Here is a 19,753-nt window from a genome sequence, read left to right on the forward strand (position 1 = left end):
CCTCTACAAGGAGGGTAAGCCACAAAAAGGTAAACAAAAGGGGGACACTTCACAGATTTCTGTGGCCATGCTTAACAATGGTAAGTTGTGTAAGGAGAAAGACCATAACCCATAATCATCAAAATTAACTTGAAACATATAAATGGGGTGATGAGTCTGAGTGAATAAATTTACTGAAATAAATTAACTTTACAAAAATGCTTGGATTATGAGGTACTTTGATCAACCTAAAAGTTAAGTAGAAATAAAACAAAAAACATAGTTATAATTAATTGGGCCGGACGATATAGAAAAAAAAAATCAGTAACATAGAAATCTTATTGATCGATATCAGTAATTAGCAACAAATTCAAAACATTTATTTTAAGTGCAGCCATTTAATGCTGTTGCTTAGCGACCTATTTTTAGATAAAGAACAAACACTGAGTTCAAACTCTACCTTTTATCCAAAAAACTTTTTACCAAAACTGCAATTAATAAAAAAAGAAAAAATAACGTGTGCTCTCTGAACCATTTTAAAGGGGTTTCTTCCAAAAAAGTAAAAACAAACACTGTTTGGTGAACATGGAAGGAGATGGGAACCTCAATATTGAAGTGTATAGAAAACCCACACACACAGACCAATATCTTCTTTTTGACTCACACCACCCACTGGAGCACAAACTTTCAGTCATCAGAACCTTACAACACCGGGCCGAGCACGTCCCGACTAAAACAGAAGGGAAGCACAAGGAAGAGAAACACATCAGAGATGCCCTCCAAACCTGTGGGTACCCTCACTGGGCTTTTGTCAAATCAGCAAGAAAATCCAAAAGACCCGCTGCAGAACATAATAGTGAGAAGAATAAACGCAAAAACATCGTCATCCCATATGTTGCTGGAGTCTCTGAAAAACTCAAGAGGATTTTCTCCAAACACAAAATCCCAGTACATTTCAAACCAAACAGGACCCTCAGACAGAGGCTGGTGCATCCCAAGGACAAAACACCCAAACCTAAGATGAGCGGAGTGGTGTATGCAGTTCAGTGCAGTGAGGAATGTTCTGATCTTTATATTGGAGAAACCAAACAACCTCTCCACAGACGCATGGCTCAACACAGGAGAGCTACCTCCTCAGGACAAGACTCTGCTGTCCACCTGCACCTAAAGGACAAAGGACACTCCTTTGAGGACCAAAATATTCACATTTTGGACAAAGAAGACAAATGGTTTGAAAGGGGTGTGAAGGAAGCCATCTACGTCAAGAGAGAAAGACCAACCTTAAACAGAGGAGGAGGCCTTAGGTTACAACTCTCAAAAACTTACAACACAGCTATAGGATTAATTCCAGCCAATCGTCAACTTAACTCTCACCCTCATTCAGGTGATTAAAACATTGTTCCTTTAAGCCAAGCCAATAACAACTCTAACGACTCCTCGTTACAGAGGTGTGGACCAGTTTCTGTCCAATCTGCTGGCTTAATGTCTTCAACGACCGCCCATTACTAAGGGGGTGGACCTGATTCGGTTGAATTTGCATGTTATCTAAGCCATTACAAGGCCTTTGTTTGGTAATGGTATAAAGCTTGTTACTCCACCTTACTCCAGACTTTTTGAATTGAGAAAGCTTCCTGGAGAGGAAGCGAAACGTCTTCACTACGGAAAACAAGTCCAGTTGTTTGTTTTTACTTTTTTGGAAGGACCATGACCTGGATGACTGAGAATCTTCACCAGCATATTTTAAGGGGGCGTGGCTTAGTGACGGAGCGTTCCTGGGTCTGGGTTTGTGATTGGTTGGGAGGATGTAACCACTGTAGTATTAATCTACATTATAGGCTAGAATGCATAAGGAAGGAAAATTGTTATACTATTGAACTTTTTATTGATCTTTTTTTCTGTCATCGATATACGTCTATCGATCGATATATATTGTTATTGAATTATCGTCCAGCCCTAATAATTGATATAATATAATAATTATGGGTACCAATAATTGTTCTATCAAAGTCATGACAGAAAATGGGAGACCATGCAACAGTTAAAGGTACGTAGAATAAATATTTCTTAATCAGCTCAGAGGAGAGCAGAGAAGGTCAGGCAGCGGAGCACCACACACGTCAGGAGGCAGAGTGGACGGTGAAAAGCGACGCCGACAGGCCGTAACAGCCCCCGTGACTTTACTTAAAAAAAAAAAAATTATTTCTGAACGTGGGAGTTTTTCTCCCCCACTGAACAAAACCAATAAAGCAAAAGGTGGGATTTTTCTAACATTTTCTGAAGAGATTACGCTTCCAGGATGTAAATAAAGGAGACGCTTTAGAGTTACAGTAAGTACTTTATTGGTTCAACAAAGCTGCCAGCACCTGACAGATAAATAACCAGATCTGGGTTCATCTATGTACAGCTTTTATGGACACAACACCAACTGTCCCTTATAGACAGACATCATGTTTCCCAGTGAATAATATACTTTGGGCTGGTTTCCTTTTCAAAGCAGATATGGTCCCAGTTAGGAAAAAAAAAAAAACACCGGGCGGTTTGTGTATCTGTGACAGGAGCCCTCTTCATTCTCTGTTATCTTAAAACGTGTTACATGTGCAAACCATCAAGGAGCAATAAGCAGCCCGTGATCTGTGTCTGTGCAAATAGACCATCCGGGGTCCCCAAAGTTTATGTACAGTAAGATACGTTTAGGCTTTAAACAGTAGAAGAAGAAAAGAAATGACATCTGACGCTGAGTGCGACTGGCCTCTGGCCATATCTGGCAAATAAAAAACAGCTTACACACAATAAATGCTTTACCTTATATTTCGTTAAACGGCCTCTTTTATGCGTACGCATTAGCTTTTTGAGGAATTCTTCACCGGCATTTTCACGACTTCTTTAGTTCTTTACGCCTTACCCCATACTCTTCGTGTGCAGACACATATACGCGGCGGCGTCCACTCGAAAAGCCACAAATAAAAAGAGCTACAGAAGCACACGTGTGACCCACACGTTCACATGTTGACGTCATGCCGACCCGAACCACCGCCGCTCCCCGTCTTTGACGCGCATCCTCGGTTCTTTCTCAAATTTACCCAATCGAAGGCAAGAGACCGCTCGTTCCCGATCGGAACCCTCAACGCGCTTTGCTGTCTCTGCGTCGTTTCTTTCAAAGAACGGATTCTTTTGCGTGTGTTGCGTTTCCCAGCCCCCCACCCCCACACCCACCCCGGCACCAGTTCCCTAAATCGCGCTGATCTGCATAGAAGCTTAAACAGAGAAAGGGGACACTGACAGCAGCACCATCTCTTCTCCTGTTCAAGTTCAAAATGGCTCTTGTTATCCTTGCAAGCGGCCCGATGGCGGCAAGGTTCTGTTTGCGGGTGTGTCCGTGATTTCGACTGAATTCCTGAAGAATCTTTGCAAAGCGTTCCGGGGACAGCACCGTCATTTCGTAAAGGAGCAACCCCCCTCCCCTCCCCTCCCCAACCCCAGGCCCCGCGTCTCGGCCGCCCCGTCCCTTCACTTTAGGAGCGATATGTCGTCGGCGAAGTCCCCGTGCGGGTGGAGGCAGCGGGCGAAGCGCCACTGGCACACCATGAGACACAGGGGCAGCATGAAGAGGGCGCAGATTCCCGCCATGATGTAGGCGATGGTCATCAGGGTGGACTCGTCCGTCTGCGGGATGTTGTAGCCGCAGTCTTCCAGGTCGACGCCGTGGAACGGGCCCTCCACGGAGGCTGTGCGAAACTCGTCGTGCACTGCGGAGGGAAGGACATAAAGGGGGTGAATTAGCGCCTAAGTTCTTGCAAAAAGGGAATTATATAAGTCAAATCTTGAAATTGTTGTATTTGTCCTTGATTTGAGCAGCTAAATGAGATTATCTCCCAATGGAATAAGATTTCTGCGCTTAAAACAGGAACAATTCCTCTCCATCATCTTATTTCAAGTGCAGGATATCTAAATATCTTATTTTAGGGGTCAACGACCTTCTTCCATTGGCAAATAATCCTATTTACCTGCTGAAATCAAAGACAAATACACTTATTTCAAGAAAATGTCACTTACTTTTAGTTCCCCTTTTGCAGTGGACTGTTTCTAAAACGGCAAAGCTTTGCAATAAACATTCATACCAATGGAACATTTTTAGGTTTTGTCACTTTACAAACTTCAATCTGTTCTGCGGGGATATTACGTGACGAACCGGCGCAGAGTATCATTTTTTAAGTTCATGAAAAAGGATCCATGACCATCAATGTCGTTTACCAAATAAAAGGATCCGCTTTGCTCGGATACTCCCAAATAAGAACGGGATGTCCACACCTCAGGTGATCTGACTATTAGATGCTCACTCCGCAAATCCAGAGATTGGCTCGATGACAGCCATCGTTAAAAGAAAGCCATAAGAGGTTCTGGTGTGTTCCCCACAGGCCTTGTAGGGGAGAGAGCAAAAGAGTGCTGGACAGATGGAAAGGGAGATTTTTGGCCTGCAAGCAAACGTGGAGGGAAACCAACACTGTTAATGTTTCCTGTGGGAACCATGGTGGTGGCAGCATCATGCTGAGGGGACGCTTTGCTTCAGAAGCACGAACCAGTAGGCTGGTCAGAGTTAGTGGAAAAAGTCCAGACTAAAATTTAACGGAGAACCTGAGGAGACTTTTAAACTTCATCTACCAAGATCCGTCCAATCAGACCGAGCTTGAGTTCAAAGACGCACGAATGAGAACCTGCGGCGACGCTTCAGACTTGTTGCTCCCTGGCAAACTCAATTCAACACTCAACACGCTGAAGACGATAAGAAAAAGGTCGAGGGACAGGAAAACCGGCTAAAGGCCTTTCCTTCATCCCCTGTCGGTCCTCTCCTCCTCACCGTGGCAGGTGCTGACGGCGAATCCGATGCGTTTCTTCTCTCGGTCGAACACCACGTAGAAGCCCTCCATGATGACGGCTCCCATCACCGTCCCGGTGGTGGACTGAGACACGGCGAACTTATAGCAGTCCTCCTGAGCCGACGCCACGTCCTCCACCGGCCGCAGGTATTGCTGCGCACACAGAACCAACACAAAACAGACAAATAAAATGTAAATGTGGCTTCAGGTGAAGGTTCTTTTTGTGACTTTAAAAAACACAAAAAAAAGAAAATCTGTGGTTCCTGTAGACATTATCAGTTGCCTCAAAATCTTATGTGGATTTAGCTATCCCTTTTACAGGCCTGTGAAAACTATATGACCCTTTACAGATCTCATCTGTTTTTGCTTTTTGGTTACACTTCAATGTTTCATATCACAAAACCATAAATGTAGTATCAGACAACAATAACAAACAAAAAAACTGTTTTTAAATAATTTAACGTATGAAGGAGGGAAAAAAAGACTTTCCAAACCAACATAACCCGATGTGAAAAAGCATTCACCTCCTGTTAGATCTTGGCTTGACTTTGATAAGTCAGATTTTCACTAAACAAACTTTATTGACAGGGCTGTAGAATAACAACAACAAAAAATATACTTAGAACCTGCCTGACAACACGAAGTGGGCTAAAAGATCTCAAAGAGCAACATGGCATGCCCCTGAAATCACGCACTGCAAAAACGGGTCTAAAAATAGGTAAAATGTTCTTAAAGTTAGTGTATTTGTCCTTGATTTGAGCAAGTAAAAAAGATTATTTGCCAATGGAATGAGTATTTTGACCCCCAAAATAAGATAATTAGACATCCTGCACTTGAAATAAGGTGATGGAGATGAGTTGTTCCTATTTTAAGTGCAAAAATCTTATTCCATTGGCAAATAGTCTTATTTACCTGCACAAATCAAGGACAAATACACTAATTTTAAGAACATTTTACTTATTTTAAGTTCCGTTTTTGCAGTGCGCGGTTCAAGAAAAGAGGAGAAACCGAGTTATCGATATCCATCAGAAGTCATTTCTAGGTATTCTGGACTCCAGAGAACAACAGTCAGAGTCTTTATCTAAGCATTCGTCGTGAACCTTCCCAGAGGTAGCGAGCCTACCAAAACTACTCTAAAAAGAGCACCGGCGGCTCACCCAGGAGGTCAGAGAGGAATGCAGAACGTCATTTAAAGCACTGCAGGCACTCGCTCGCCCCGGTTCACCTCAGTGTTCATGGCTCAACAATAGGAAAGAGACTGGCCCATAAGGGCAGCCATGGGAGAGCATCCTGCTACACCTGTAGTAAAACTAACAGAGCGTTTCAGAACAAAGATGATCACACAGACGGCGATCCATGGCGGCGATAGCTTATCGTCTAGGCCTGCTTTGCAGCTTCAGGACCTGGATAACAGCTGATAGACGGACCCAGCAAAAGCCATTATTAGGTTTAGGGGGAAAACTGCTTTTTTCTTCCTAATAAATGAAATCATCATTTTTAAACTGCTTTGTTGCATTGGCTCAGCTCATCGTTGTCTGATATCAAAAGCTCCAAAAGATTCGACTGTGACAAAAAACAGAGATGATATCTGTAAGGGAGCAAATACTTCTTCACAGCAGTGCCTGCGCGCACATTTCTGCCAAGCTGTATTTTCAGATTCTTCTTATTGTGCCTTTTTTTAGACGCAACAGAGATTGCATCAAAGCTCTGACACACGCGGGTGTGTCAGAATGTGTGCGCGTAAACAATGCTGCGGACAAACGCCGCCTTTGTCGCTTAGCCAGAAAACCTCTTTTTGGAAGCAGAACAATTGAGCTGTGTTTGGGCTCCTTATATCCCGCAGCAGAACCCGTCGTCTTTTCGCCCTCGGCTTCTGTTTTACAGACGTCCTCCGGTATCAGATAATTTCATACTTTCTTGTCTTTCCTCAGCCGAACGTGCCGCTTGTGTTAAGACAAGGAACACTTCAGGGACTTCGGCACAGTCAGGAATGGATCTTCATATTTTGCTCCTGGCCACACAAGTTGCCCCTTGATAAACAAGCGGCGCAGAAAGAAATGACAGATGTAATAGCGTAAATGTCCACTGGAGGGCGATAACTTCTGACCCCCGCAATACTTTAAGCTCCCACACGGTTGTTTAGCCAGCAGTTTAGGCGCTCATTTGTACGCTGCAGTGTGGTTTTTACCTGCAGCAGAAGTTAAAACGGAAAGCTTCTAGCTTTCGTATTGTTGCGTCACACACAGCAGCGCGAAGGTCACGAGCCGTCCACAGGTGTGTGTGACTACTGAGGCCTGCAGGAGCTACTTTGAAGAGTTTTAACGACTTTTAACTGGCTCTGAAAGCACAAAGAGGTGTTTTTTCCGAAAAAGAGTTGCTTCTTTTCTTCCCACGCGAGGAGCTTTAATATGAAGAAGGATTAAACGATCAAGCGTTGAGTCTTGCCGTGAATTGCACTTTTGTTTTAACACGTCCCCTTGAATCGTAAAATCCAAGAGCTAGACGTGGGTGGTCTCCAATCACCTACACGGGACTGAGATACGTAACATCGACTGCAACGCACGGTCCGTCCATTCTGACCTGTGCGGTGTTCTGCGGGAGCACATGCCCATCCGGAAACCCGAGGGCGGCCTCACCTGCGGCAGGATGGAGATCCTGAAGGACTGGTTGCGGTTCTCGCTCATCAGGTAGAGGGAGATGACCGGAAAGATGTGCCAGGGCGTAGTGCCGGCCTGCCAGCACACCAGCTGCTCCCCGAGCCAGAACCCGGCGGGAAACTGCTCGGTCTGCAAAACAGGAACATTTATTCGTTGCTGGGTAAAAATTTTGGGTCAGTTTAAGTTCATAGAGAAATGAGGGGGGTGTTCCGTCAAAGCACGACACGAGGAAAATAAAGACGTATGCGTGGTATACAGCGGACTGACCGAGGAGGCTGCTTCGATAGCCTTCACCGCAGCCTGGAAGACCTTCCTAGGAAGTCGAAGGTTGGTGGTTCCGCTGTCCACGATGCTCTTGTCATAGTTGTACTGCAGATGACAACGTGTGTTGCATGTTTGTTGCCTCGCGTTTTTGGATGCATAATCAGAATTTCTAATTCCTCATCTCCAAACAAAAAAAAAGGTACCTCTTTACAGTCCATGTTGAGGTCCTGCCCGTTCACCTCGATCCGGACAATAATGACCTCGTAGTACCACTCCCTGCGGATGGGAGTGTACCAGAGCTCCCCGACGTACAGCGACGAGTCCACTCCACCGATGATCTAAAAGCACGGGGAGAACTAAATGAAGACAGTGCTTCCTGGAAGCAGAACATTACATGCTTCACGTGTGTGTAGTGTGTGTGTGTTCTTGTGCTTGCAGCTGAGCGAGAACATGTTTTACTCATTTTACGAGTAAAGTGAGGAGCTTTTTTTGGTCCTCGCCTTTTTTTCCTGGGCTAGGGGTTAGGTTTAGGACTAAGGTGTGAAATAGGTTTAGGTTAGGGTTGGGTGTAAACCGGTGAAGGTCAGGGTTAGGCCATAGAAAAGGCTTGAAAATGAATGGAAGTCTATGGAAGTCAAGACACGGCGCTCGCTTTGTCCTTTAAACAAGGATGTGTGTGTGTGTGTGTGTGTGTGTGTGTGTGTGTGTGTGTGTGTGTGTGTGTGTGTGTGTGTGTGTGTGTGTGTGTGCGCGTGTGTGTGTGTGTGTCACCATGCTGCCGCCCACTGTGGAGCTCCCCAGGGACTGGTTCTGGGTGAAGCCTGCGCCGCACAGCTGCAGGGAGAAGAGGTTGGGGACAGAGGTCTGACGGACCAGAGAGTCAAAGAACGGCTCCAGGGTCTCGTCCGGCTGGAAGACAGAGAGATGGAGAAAGAGAGAGAGAGAGAGAGAGAAAGAGAGAGAGAGAAGTGCTGTTGTTGGAAAAGCCATGTGGATGACCGATGGGTTTTAGCTTCCAGTTTTACACGCTGCTTCCTCTTGACGCTTCTGCTGAGAAGCTGCCGGGGTTACAGTGAAGGGCAGCTTCCCAGTTCGTGACATCGCTAGTTTTCGACATCTGTCTAAACATCAATAAAAACAAAAAAAAAGGACTTCTTTCTTTTTAAAATGACCTGTTTAATCTTACATTTACTGCTTCACTGACAATGGCATATAATCCCTGACTGAATGCGGCTGAACAGGCCCATACTTTGGCTACGTTCACACTGCAGGTCTTGATGCTCAGGTATGATTTTTTGCTGAAATCTGATTTTTTTTGAGGTGGCCGTTCATACTACTATTAAACGGACCCTCATAATACTGCTGTCTGAACGGTTCAAGACCGCAAAGCGACCCGCATGCACGGAAAACAGGAGACGTCACGGAGCAGCGCACTGTTTACAGTAGTAATGGTGAATCGAATTGTTTCTAGAAGTGTTCAATAAGGTTTTGTTTAAAGAAACACGCGGCTACAGGCCAGCATCTCTCTTTGTTGTTATTAGAAAGCTGTTGAGCCGACAATTAAGAGCACATCATAGCAAGACGAAGTAAGGTAAGAAGGAAGCAGCTGTTAACAGCGGTCTTCTGTGGAGCGCTGACTGCTGCTGCTGTGTGTGGATGTAGCCAGAGACGTCAAAGACTGGTAAAATGCGACGGGACGGTTCAGACAGCGGACGCTTTGAAAAAAAAATCAGATACGTATCAGAATTAGTAGCACATACGGAAGTGGCACCGATCAGATGTTTTTGGGGGCGAAAAGATCGGATTTGTGCCGCTTTTTCCCTGCAGTGTGAACGTAGCCTAAGAACGTTCAACCATGTTTCACGATTGTAGCAAGACTGTCGACATACATCGATTTCTCCTCTACTTACATCTCAGATTCTAATCTCAAAATGCAAAAGTGTATCTGTGCCCTCCCCAAATGTTTAGAAATCGATTGCATCCATCTAGTTGGAACACAGTAGCTACCTCTGAGCAGCTCTATCAGTACCAGTTGATAGGGTCACATAATATTACGAGAGTTAACGCGTTGGCAGAATGTTAACAGATGGAAATGGGACCCCGCTAGGCTTAAATTGAACTAATTCATGTTCATAGCTCCCTGTTTGGATGTTCTGAACAAAGCTCACGTCTCCAACATAAACTCATTTTGTTCATAAATCATATTTTCTCTGCGAGTTTCATAATGTTTTAGGTTGTGACATTATTCACCAATTAGCAAACAGATAACATCACCTCACAGTATTTACAACCTGGCCTTTTTTAAATTGCAGCCTTACCTAATAAGGTCGTTGTCTCTGCGCTAAAAAAAAAAAAAAAGCGTAGTTCATTATTGCCTCATTTCCAGTGAAGCTTCTCTCATTTACACATTATCCTGCTTCCGCCGTCAGAAAGATAAATGGGCCGGATCATCTGGTTTAAAAGCGACCCATTAGGACTGCTTTTGTAACTGTGGCCGCAGCTAAAGCACTACGATGTCGGTGTTCCCATTTAAAAAACATATATTTTCTTTACACACATCAGCTGACAAAATGGTCACTTCAGTGATTAAAGCATTAAAGCTGTCGTTCTGAAGATTACCCGGAATCCCTTTAAAAATTTATAACAGCTAGAATGTTTCAACATTACCACTTTTTTTTACTATATAATATTAACAATATAAATGGCTTTTAGCCCGACTCGTACCTGCAGTAAACCTTTAACTATCTATGAACCTCTTGTGGCAAAAGTAATATCAAGCCATTAATATTAAAGGCAAAATTCAGTCACATTAAGTATTGCACTTTCTTTAAGAGTTTATTAAATAGTATTCATCATACTACTGATGCAGGTACAGACCAAACAGCAGGGGGTGCTGTTGTCACATTTAGAATAATTTAGAACGCCTGTAATTTCTGGATGAAAAAAAAGGTAAGGCTGTTCTTGCACCACCCCTGCAGTACCTTCATACCCTCGCCCTTAGGGGGCGCACCCCACTATTTGAGAAGCACTGGTTTAAGAGAAACGTTAGACGCATCAGAACGCATGAAGCCGTAGCTTCCTGCCTCAGCTGTACCAGGAAACCCTCCTGGAGACTCCTGTTAGTTTACGTTTGATGGAGAGGGCATGCGACCTTTCAGGCTTTATTGTTACATTTAAAGCAAAGAAGAGAATATTAGAGTCAAGGTTAACGTGAAGGGCTCCCATTAAGAATAGCAGGTCCGCCCAGGTCTAAGGAACACCTGAGCTGGGTCCACGATGGCAAACACAACAGTCATCGAGCTCTTACTTTCGAGGGGAAATCTTGCAACTGTTTTGCATAAATTAGCTCTGAGAAAATCACAACTTATATCTTTAATTCACCTCCAAGCAGTTCATGATTAAAAAAAGCAGAACGGCCCTGTTCAGAGGAATCCAGAAGATCGATGCATGAATAAAGTCACGCAAAGCGCTGGTACTAGTCGTGGAACTCATCTTAACCAACACAGCTCATTAGAGCTGCAGCTATTACCAGCAGGGAACAAATACTATAAATGATAATATTGCAAGGGGGGAATAACTGCTGGCAATTACTACAGTCAGGGCCAAATTTCCTAGTCAGTAGTTCGCCTTTAAGGGCCGACCCCTCCAGTTACAGATTGCTGGTTTTGATTTTGATTTCACAGTCCAGCTAAAAATAGAAAATTTTGAGATTTCCCTGTCTTCTTGAACGCCTTAATACTAAATGTTGGTACAAATCCTTTGATAAATAATCTCTAAAGGGCTTATTGGATTCTATGAACCCCAACGGTGCAACCTCCATGAAAATGACTTCAGGTTCACTTCATTTCACATAACTGTGAGCAGCAGAGTTAATCTCTCGCAGCTTGAAGCTAAAACTGTTCCCAGCTTACTCGAGCTATATCAGCGTAGGCAAGCCCCAGGATTCCTTCCCAGTTGGATCCGTTGATGAAGAAGCGGTCCGACTGGGTGATGGCGGCGACGTTGGCGCGCAGCGTGGCGTTGGGGCCGTGCGGCACGGAGACCAGGTCGGTGCCCAGCTCCCCCTCCCAGCGGCCCTGGGTGTAAGGGACGTACACGCTCCTGCCCAGGTCTCGGTATGAACCGGAGCTGTGCACCAACACAAGACAACACACAAAGTTAGTTCTGCAAATAAGCGTGTGGCCTCTGTGGCTTCCTGATTGTGGAGTCTGGCAAAAATTATTCAGCAGTCTTGAACTTTTCCACGTTCCCTGATGCTGCGACTAACCTCTTTAATGGCTTTCATTGTTTTTTTTTTGTTTGTTTTTTTTCATGTGACTAAGCAACACAAAGCAGCGCATATTTGTCAAGCGGGAAGGGAAGGGCAAAAAAAAAACCTGAAAAGTGTGGTGCGCATTTGTCTTCAGCCACCGCATGGTGCAATTACAGCTGCCAGCCTTTTGGGGGCGTATGTCTCTACCGGCTAAAAGACAGAGACCGACACATTAGTCCACCTGTCTTTGTAGAAGAGATCGAGGCCAGTCAGACTAAAAGAATAGCATCAGGGAACATCAACTTTCATGTATTGACACACATTCCCCATGAGTTCTAAACCTGGATTTTAAGACATGCCGATCCAAACCTTTCCACTGTAGCTCTGGCTGGAGGCTGAGAGTTATCGATCTGCGGGAAGGTGAACCTCCACCCCCCCGCGTCTCCGGTTTTTCCTGCCCTAAAAGATTTTCTTCCTGGATTTACGCTGTTGTTTTTTAATTTTTTTTACTTCAACTTCATCCCTGACGTTCGTTCAACGACCCTTTGAGGCCTTCACAGAGCCGCTGCAGTTAAAGGCAGGCTAAATAACACATGGGATCCTAGTCAGGTGACACCTGATGGCAGCCGGTAGCACTGACGGCGATGAATACACATTTTAAGAACCAGCTAGCTTTTTTTTCCCCTCCACCTGTCTATTTGTGCACTACTTTGTGTTGATCTACCACATAAAAAAAAAACAACAACAAAAAAAACCTTGAAGCCTGCGGCTGGAACGTGACAAAAGGGGAGAGAGATCAGGCACAGCGTGTGAACTCACAGTGAACGATGGTAGTATCTGCGCAGGAAGGGATGTGCAGCTGCCCCGACGGCAAAGTTGCTGCTTCCTGTGTCCACCAGAATATTTAGCTAAAGAAAACAGAGAGACCCAAAGGGACCGGTTACTGTGCAATAGGGAGGGACTCTAAATACATCCTAATGTGTTCTTGTTCAGTTCACGCCTTTCAGCTATTTTCTCCACATCTTCTATTGTTGCAATTCTTTCCCTCTGACCCACATGTCCTTGTCAGTCCCCTCTCTGCCTCCCCTCCAACCCTCCCAACCTCTCAGGTTGCATATTCTACTCACCCCCCACCTTGTCATTTCCTCCCCTTCTGTCTGACCCTCTGTGCGAGTATCACATTTTGCGCAGTCAGTCCAAACAGTCGGCGGATGTGTGAATGGAGCGCAGAAGCATACTACTCGCCGTTCCTCTATTGGTGCGCGGATGTCGGCTTTCGGATTCCGCCCCGTGTGGGTGACGGATCCAACGTGAGGCCAGGACGGTCGGTGGCGGGGGAGAGGCACGTTGGCGCAGAAAACACCCGGACAGGGCGGCCGCAGAGCTGGAACGAGCTGCTCAATAATGGATCGGGTCTTAAAATACCCAGAGAAGGGCTACTGTCTCAGGGGCCCGGCCTGACATCCCAGAATAAACCCCGACGCTGTCTACCTTCTTCTCTTTCTACTGCACACACATGCTGCACACCCACACCATTGATCCACATTCCATCTACAAAAGCTGCCCCCTCGGACATTACCAGAGCGGGTCACAACGCCGGACCCCGTGTCTTTCCTCTCTTGGACAGAGAAGTGCTGACTGTGCAGGTCTGAGCTGCCTCCTTCAACAATAGGAGCTCCGTAGGACACTGAAGGCTGCATCCTGGGGTTCTCACACTCCTGTCTGCGAGGGCGAGGGTGTCATGCCACTTCCCAACGCGCCCCCAAATCAGATGTCTGAATGGTCTCGTCAGCGTTCTGTTAAGCTCTACACGGTCCCGCTAATGTCCAAATTGTTTCATTCAGGTGTCCCAAAGCAGCGAGGACCGGTTCTGCAGACCCCTTGACTCCTTGGCTTCTTACTAAGTGGAATGTTGAAACCATGGTCCTATTGAAAAACTAATCCATGCGTTTATATTTACTAGAATTGATTACTGCAATGGTGTTTTCACAGGTCTGCCTAAAAAGTGGATCAGACAGCTGCAGCTGATCCAGAACGCTGCTGCCTGCGTCCTCACTAAGACTAAGAAAGTAGAGCACATCACCCCAGTTCTAAAGTCCTTACACTGGCTCCCTGTATCTCAGAGAATAGACTTTAAAATATTTCTGTTAGTTTATAAATCCCTAAATGGCTTAGCACCTAAATACATCACAGACTTGTTATCAGCGTATAAACCCTCCAGACCACTAAGGTCTTCTGACTCCAGCCTGCTCTGCATACCTAGAACCAGAACTAAACACGGAGAAGCAGCATTTAGTTCCTATTCTCCACTTATCTGGAACAAACTTCCAGAAAACTGTAAAAGTGCTGAAAGCCTGAGTTTTTTGTTTGGATTGCCTTTGACTGTTCTAGTTAAGCTGTTTTAAACATCATTAGTTCAACTTCGTAGTCCAACTGTTTTTAATATTTGCTTTTAGTTTCTGTTCTCCCATGTTTTATTTTATTTTGTTTCTACATTTTATTCCCACTTGCTTTTATTCTGTTTTATTTTCCTATATTTTAATCATGTAAAGCAAAGCACTTTGCATTGTCTTTGTACTGAAATGTGCTATAGAAATAAAATTTCCTTGCCAAATTTTGCCTTACTGGTTATGTGGTTTTGATCTTCATTGAAAAAAGCCCAGTTTATTTTGGTCTTCTTGGCATCGAGTGTGAAATGTTAATACCCTGACAGCCCTACCTGGTGGAGGACAGCTAGCAGATTGAGCTACCTGTGGTCTTCTGGGCAAACCTTTAAATCTCATCTTGTGTAGGCCAGATTTAAAAAGTAAATTACTATTTTAGTAACCGCCTATGTCTTTATCACAAACCAGTTATAATTGGTTCTAACATGGAAGACAAGCCAGATGTCATCAGAGGCCAGCAGAGGTGTGTGTTGTGACAAGAGGGGACCCTCTGCATCCATCCATCCAAGTATTTGGGGGAAACGACTTAAGATCTAAGACATAGAAGTTCATAATCCATTATATTTTGGCTCTACAAATAACAAAAATGATAAATGAGACTTTTATTTTAAGCCATAAAGCAAAGGGATCAGCAAATAGGCTGTGTAGACTTTAACGGGCACCAACTAACGTCTGCATTTTTCAAGTAACTGCATTCATATTGATTGTTTAGGGTCAGAGGTCATGATGCCGGTAGGATCCAGGCCTCCACGGACGGTGCATTAATTGCATTCTTGTTTCTAAACACTGAGGCAGCCTCTGGAAAAAACATTACAACTTCGATCCTGGAAGACCAAGTCTAAGAATTAACTTGATTAGAGCCATCTAGGTAAGAAAAGCTCTGGTTCTTGAGAGAAGCTTTAGCAATTCCACTTGACTGGCGGTTCCCTGAACCCCACAGCTGCTGATGGAAGCTGTCAAATCTCGGCTGGATGGTCCCCGACTGCTGGTCGACGGGTGCGAATCTAAAAAATCAGACCTTGCTGCAAACTATACGACAGCAACCCAAGGTCTGCTAACAACACTCTTCGGTGTGGCAGCTGGTCTGCTGGAGGAAACCAAGTTAGCCATTTTCAGCATCAATATCTCTTTACAAAGAACATCGAAGGCCGTACAGAGGCGTAGGAGCTGTTTAGAAGGAAAATGGATTTTGTAGGACAAATCTCAAGAGCTGTAGCTCATTCAAATCCCGAGACTCTCAACAGATAACGAGAAGGATGAGTGTCTTGCAGTCAAAGTGCTCCGTTTGGGCTTTCCAACGTTGTCTGCCAACGAGCATGCTGGGTTTGGAGATGCCGGCGCCCTTTCATGTCATGGTAAGGATCTACACTCTCATGGGAACTCGCCTTAGGACAGCTGCTGATGTGATGCTAACCACCATAACACGTAACTTACTATGAGATGGTAAGGATAGGGCCAAATGTCAGCTTTGTCTTTCTGCCGTCTTTGTTTTTTAAATAGTAAAGCCTTGTTATACTGCAGCTCTTCTGTCACAATCCCATGCAATGTAATGACCCCCCACACACACACACTCACACACCGGTAAAACAATCAATGGAAAGTAAGGCCTTTCCAAAGATTGCGATCAAAAAATGGGCCAGATCGCAGTGATCGGTGCGTCTCTACGCGGCGCATCTGTCTTCTACCTTTTCTGAAAGCATCGGTGTCCCTCGGAGCTGGTGTCACTTACACGGAGCACTTTGAAGCCCCCACTAAGGCTTATTATGGCTCCCAACAGTTCGCTTCTGTCTTTCCAGCGAAATTTCAAATCGGACCCCCGCATCAAGCTTCTGTCACGTTTCTTCTTCCTGCACCAATCCTCTCCTTCCCCTTTCTATCCCGGCTCTTTTTGCTTTCTGTCCCTCTTCGCCTGCATCTTTCCTCCTGATCCTGGCTCACTTCACCCTCTTCCTTCCTCAGCCTTCATTCTCCCGGTCGTTTCTCCCGCGCCTCCGCCCCACGGCGACACATCTCGGTCCGATTCCCCTCTCCTGGCCCGTCACCCTCTGTGTGCCAGCCTGTGCACCGCAGCTGCACCCAGCTGGCAGTCCTCGCGCCGCTAGAATTAATGGTCCCATTATCTGTCTGCCGCTTTTCAGTGCCTTTCACACACAGGCCGTCTGTCATGGCGGGGGCCAACCCGCAGACGGGGGACAGTCAGAAGGTACATCTGAAGGACGCTTTAAGTCTAACTTGAAAGTGCTGACATGGTTGTGGAAATGTTCACTTTAATGCCTGTAGGAGGGAAGACAGTTTGCAGTGATTTCCCTTTATGATCATAAATTTGCTGCGGGCCATTAGGGTGAGCATGTTAGTGCCTCAATTCATATGAAAGCTTTTTTATGTAGTCAATACATATGAACGTAGATACAATATTTCATGCTATGCTTATTATCATAACCAGCATTATGACAAATGTAATACTATGTTATAACATAACTCTGCTGGAGTTATGTCACAATAAATGATGCACAGCACAGACAGTCAAAGTCTACATCAGGGGTGTCCAAACAAGTCAAAAGTACTAGCGGGGCCAAAAGAATATATATCACTTTTAAACTAAAATCATAAATTATACAGTAAAAAAAATATTTTTGACCTGCTCATCAACTAAGCTATATTTTAATTGAACGATTAAACATCTATTTTATTTATGTATTTTATTTTATAGGAAAGGAATGTGTAAATCATGCCATATCCAAAACTTAAGAAGGTTTACTGGTTTGCCTTATTACTATTATAAAAACAAGTCAGAGCTTTAAGATTTGTTGTCGGCCTTTATGTTTTACTAAACGCTTGTAATTTTAGCATTTGTTGGTCTTATACACCCGGCAGGGGGGCAACAGTGGAAAATTAGCCATGTGGCTAATACTGACACGTTTACGGAAACGTTCATTACCGTGTACCGTCCCTGTTAAATAAACAAATTCATTAATTAATTAAAAGAAAGGCACCCTGTTTGAAACTTCTTTTGGGCTCCATCGAAAAAATAAAAAGTATATCTCAGCTTTAAGAACATTTCTTCCAAGTTTAATAAATAATTAAAAGCATTTAATTTGCGTGCTCCAATGTACGCCTGTGAGTAAAACTTAACAAATAGATGGACTCCTATATGCTATGAAATTAAAGCAGATGCAGACTGTTAGTAAAAGACTAATATTTTTTTCTCACCTGACATTTTCCGTTGTGAGATTTTAATGTGTTGATAATAATTAAGAAAAAAAAAAAAAAAGCCCCATCTGCATTAAGCACCTGTGCTGGCCAGTTGAACTGCAGTAGGGAGGGGCCGCACACAAAATCAATATAGGGGGCCGGATATGGCCCCTGGGTTAATTTGGACACCCCTAATCAGGTCTGCACACTGTCTGTGTAGATGTATAGAGTTAGATTCTGTAAATTCAATTAAATTATTGTGATTGAATTATTGTAATTAAATTCATTTCGTTGTGTACATGTGTGAACAGGTCAAAAGGTGGCCTTACACGTAGCAGAAACGTCTTACCTTCTGCGGAGGAGAGCCCACGGCCATCTCCACGTAGTATCCCTGACCGGATTTCCCACGCAGGTTGTCTATCATGTCCACAAAGCTGACGCCGCCCTCTGACGCTCCTCTCCGCCTGCGCGCAGGAGACTCGCCCGCGGTGCCGCGTCCCCGTTTCGAGGCGGCGGCGGCTGCTGCGGCGGAAGGCGGCGGCGGCGATTGCTCTGCGCGAGCGCCTTGCCGCAGTGGCACGCGGATGGCTCGAGACAGGCCCGAAGAGTCAGGTGCGGGCTGCGCGCGGCTGAGCACACACAGAGCCGTCCACACGACCAGCGCCGTCAAGCAGCGAGCCTGTGGCGAGGACTCCTTCATGTCTGAGCGCAGCTCGGTGGGATTTTTTTTCTGTATTGTTCTGGCGTTGGCTCTGTGGCGCTGCTTTCAGTTTGACATCCAGAGCGAAGCAGCACGGGAGAATAGGTCAGGTGGGGATGATGATGCTAAAACGACGGCTAAAACCATTATGGCAGCTGACCCACAAGGCGAAAAGGCACGAGGTTTAATGTGTTTTGTCTGATTTTGAATGGTACACACCAACCTATGGTTGACATCAAACAGCCCTCACGATTAACGCCCAGGCTTTCCCAAGTGTCACTTTGAGGCGACGCATAAATCCCCCGCTTCTGCTCCGGGTACCAACAAACCGCAGGCCTGGGTCTCTTTAGCCGGACATCTTCGCACTAAACGAGCCAAACCATCGCCGGAAGGCAGACTGACCTGTAGGCTAAAGTAATCCGCATCCTCCCTATTTTCCGTCCAGTTCATGCTGTTCTCCGCCTTCCAGTCTTTCACCTCCTCCTCCTCCTCCTCCATCTACTCCGCCGCATCCTTCGGATCTGAGAGGGGACGCGCATCAAAAAGGCCAAGCTAAACTACAAATCCAAACTGTTTCCTAGAGGATTTTTCAAAGTAAACTACCTTATTCGGCGCACTGTGGTGCTCCTTCGTAGTGTAGCCAGTAATAAATACAGCATCATTCGTTTTGACAACATTCATGATCTAAGCAGAGATTGGGTTTAAGGCAATTTGAAGGGTGCCAGATCTTGTGGAGCCGTTTTCATTATCTGAGAATGATTTGGGGCTAAAATGTAATGAACCTATTTTGTATAGCCCATAGATCTGTTCTAACTTGTTTAAAAGGAAGCATAATAGGTCCTCTTTAAAATTTCTTTTCACGTGTTTGAGCTACGTCTTTATTGTTTGTCCTTTGATATTGCCTTCATTCTTTTTTTAAAAATGTTTACTTACTCTGAATTGAAAGACATCATTCTCTGGCCAAATTTACATTTGTATTTACCATTTTTGTCATCAAAAAAGGTCCTCCAGATATCGCCGACTCTTATTTTGCCTTAAAGTCACTTTGAGTCACCAGTCACGTCTTCCAAATGTCTCATTGTGAGACCCCTTAGGACCACTGTGCACCATAGGCATTCATGTGAAGGCAGTGTCGACAACAAGCACCACACGTGTAGTCTCCCGCACCCCTCCCCTTTAGCCTGTTCTCAGTCTCACTCGGTGGAGGAGCAAAGAAGGAACTTGTGTGTGCATCCGTGTGAAACATAGGGGGAAAAAAACTCCCCATCGTTTGTGTTAGAGAAACGGTCAATATATGTGATTCATTTGTGAACATAAAAAAATCTATTGATTAGCCAGGATTAACTTCTGAGTCCTAGAAGCCACAACATGAAATAAATGACAGAGGAAAA

The 19,753-nt window shown here is 44.9% G+C and overlaps 1 protein-coding gene across 1 annotated transcript; it reads right to left on the reverse strand.

Moving 5' to 3' along the window:
* Positions 1-2,294: 2,294 nt before the first annotated feature.
* LOC118556578 (beta-secretase 1-like) lies at positions 2,295-18,873 on the reverse strand. Its single transcript, XM_036149674.1, has 9 exons — positions 18,012-18,873; positions 12,846-12,934; positions 11,686-11,902; positions 8,546-8,683; positions 7,978-8,112; positions 7,778-7,879; positions 7,490-7,639; positions 4,835-5,006; positions 2,295-3,725 (listed from the first exon to the last, which is right to left on the reverse strand). The coding sequence occupies exons 1-9, from the start codon at positions 18,360-18,362 to the stop codon at positions 3,487-3,489; spliced, it is 1,593 nt and encodes a 530-aa protein (XP_036005567.1). The 5' UTR covers positions 18,363-18,873; the 3' UTR covers positions 2,295-3,486.
* Positions 18,874-19,753: the final 880 nt, after the last annotated feature.

The sequence above is a fragment of the Fundulus heteroclitus genome, chromosome 18 (genome assembly GCF_011125445.2).
Source record: "Fundulus heteroclitus isolate FHET01 chromosome 18, MU-UCD_Fhet_4.1, whole genome shotgun sequence".
In the NCBI taxonomy this organism is placed as follows: domain Eukaryota; kingdom Metazoa; phylum Chordata; class Actinopteri; order Cyprinodontiformes; family Fundulidae; genus Fundulus; species Fundulus heteroclitus.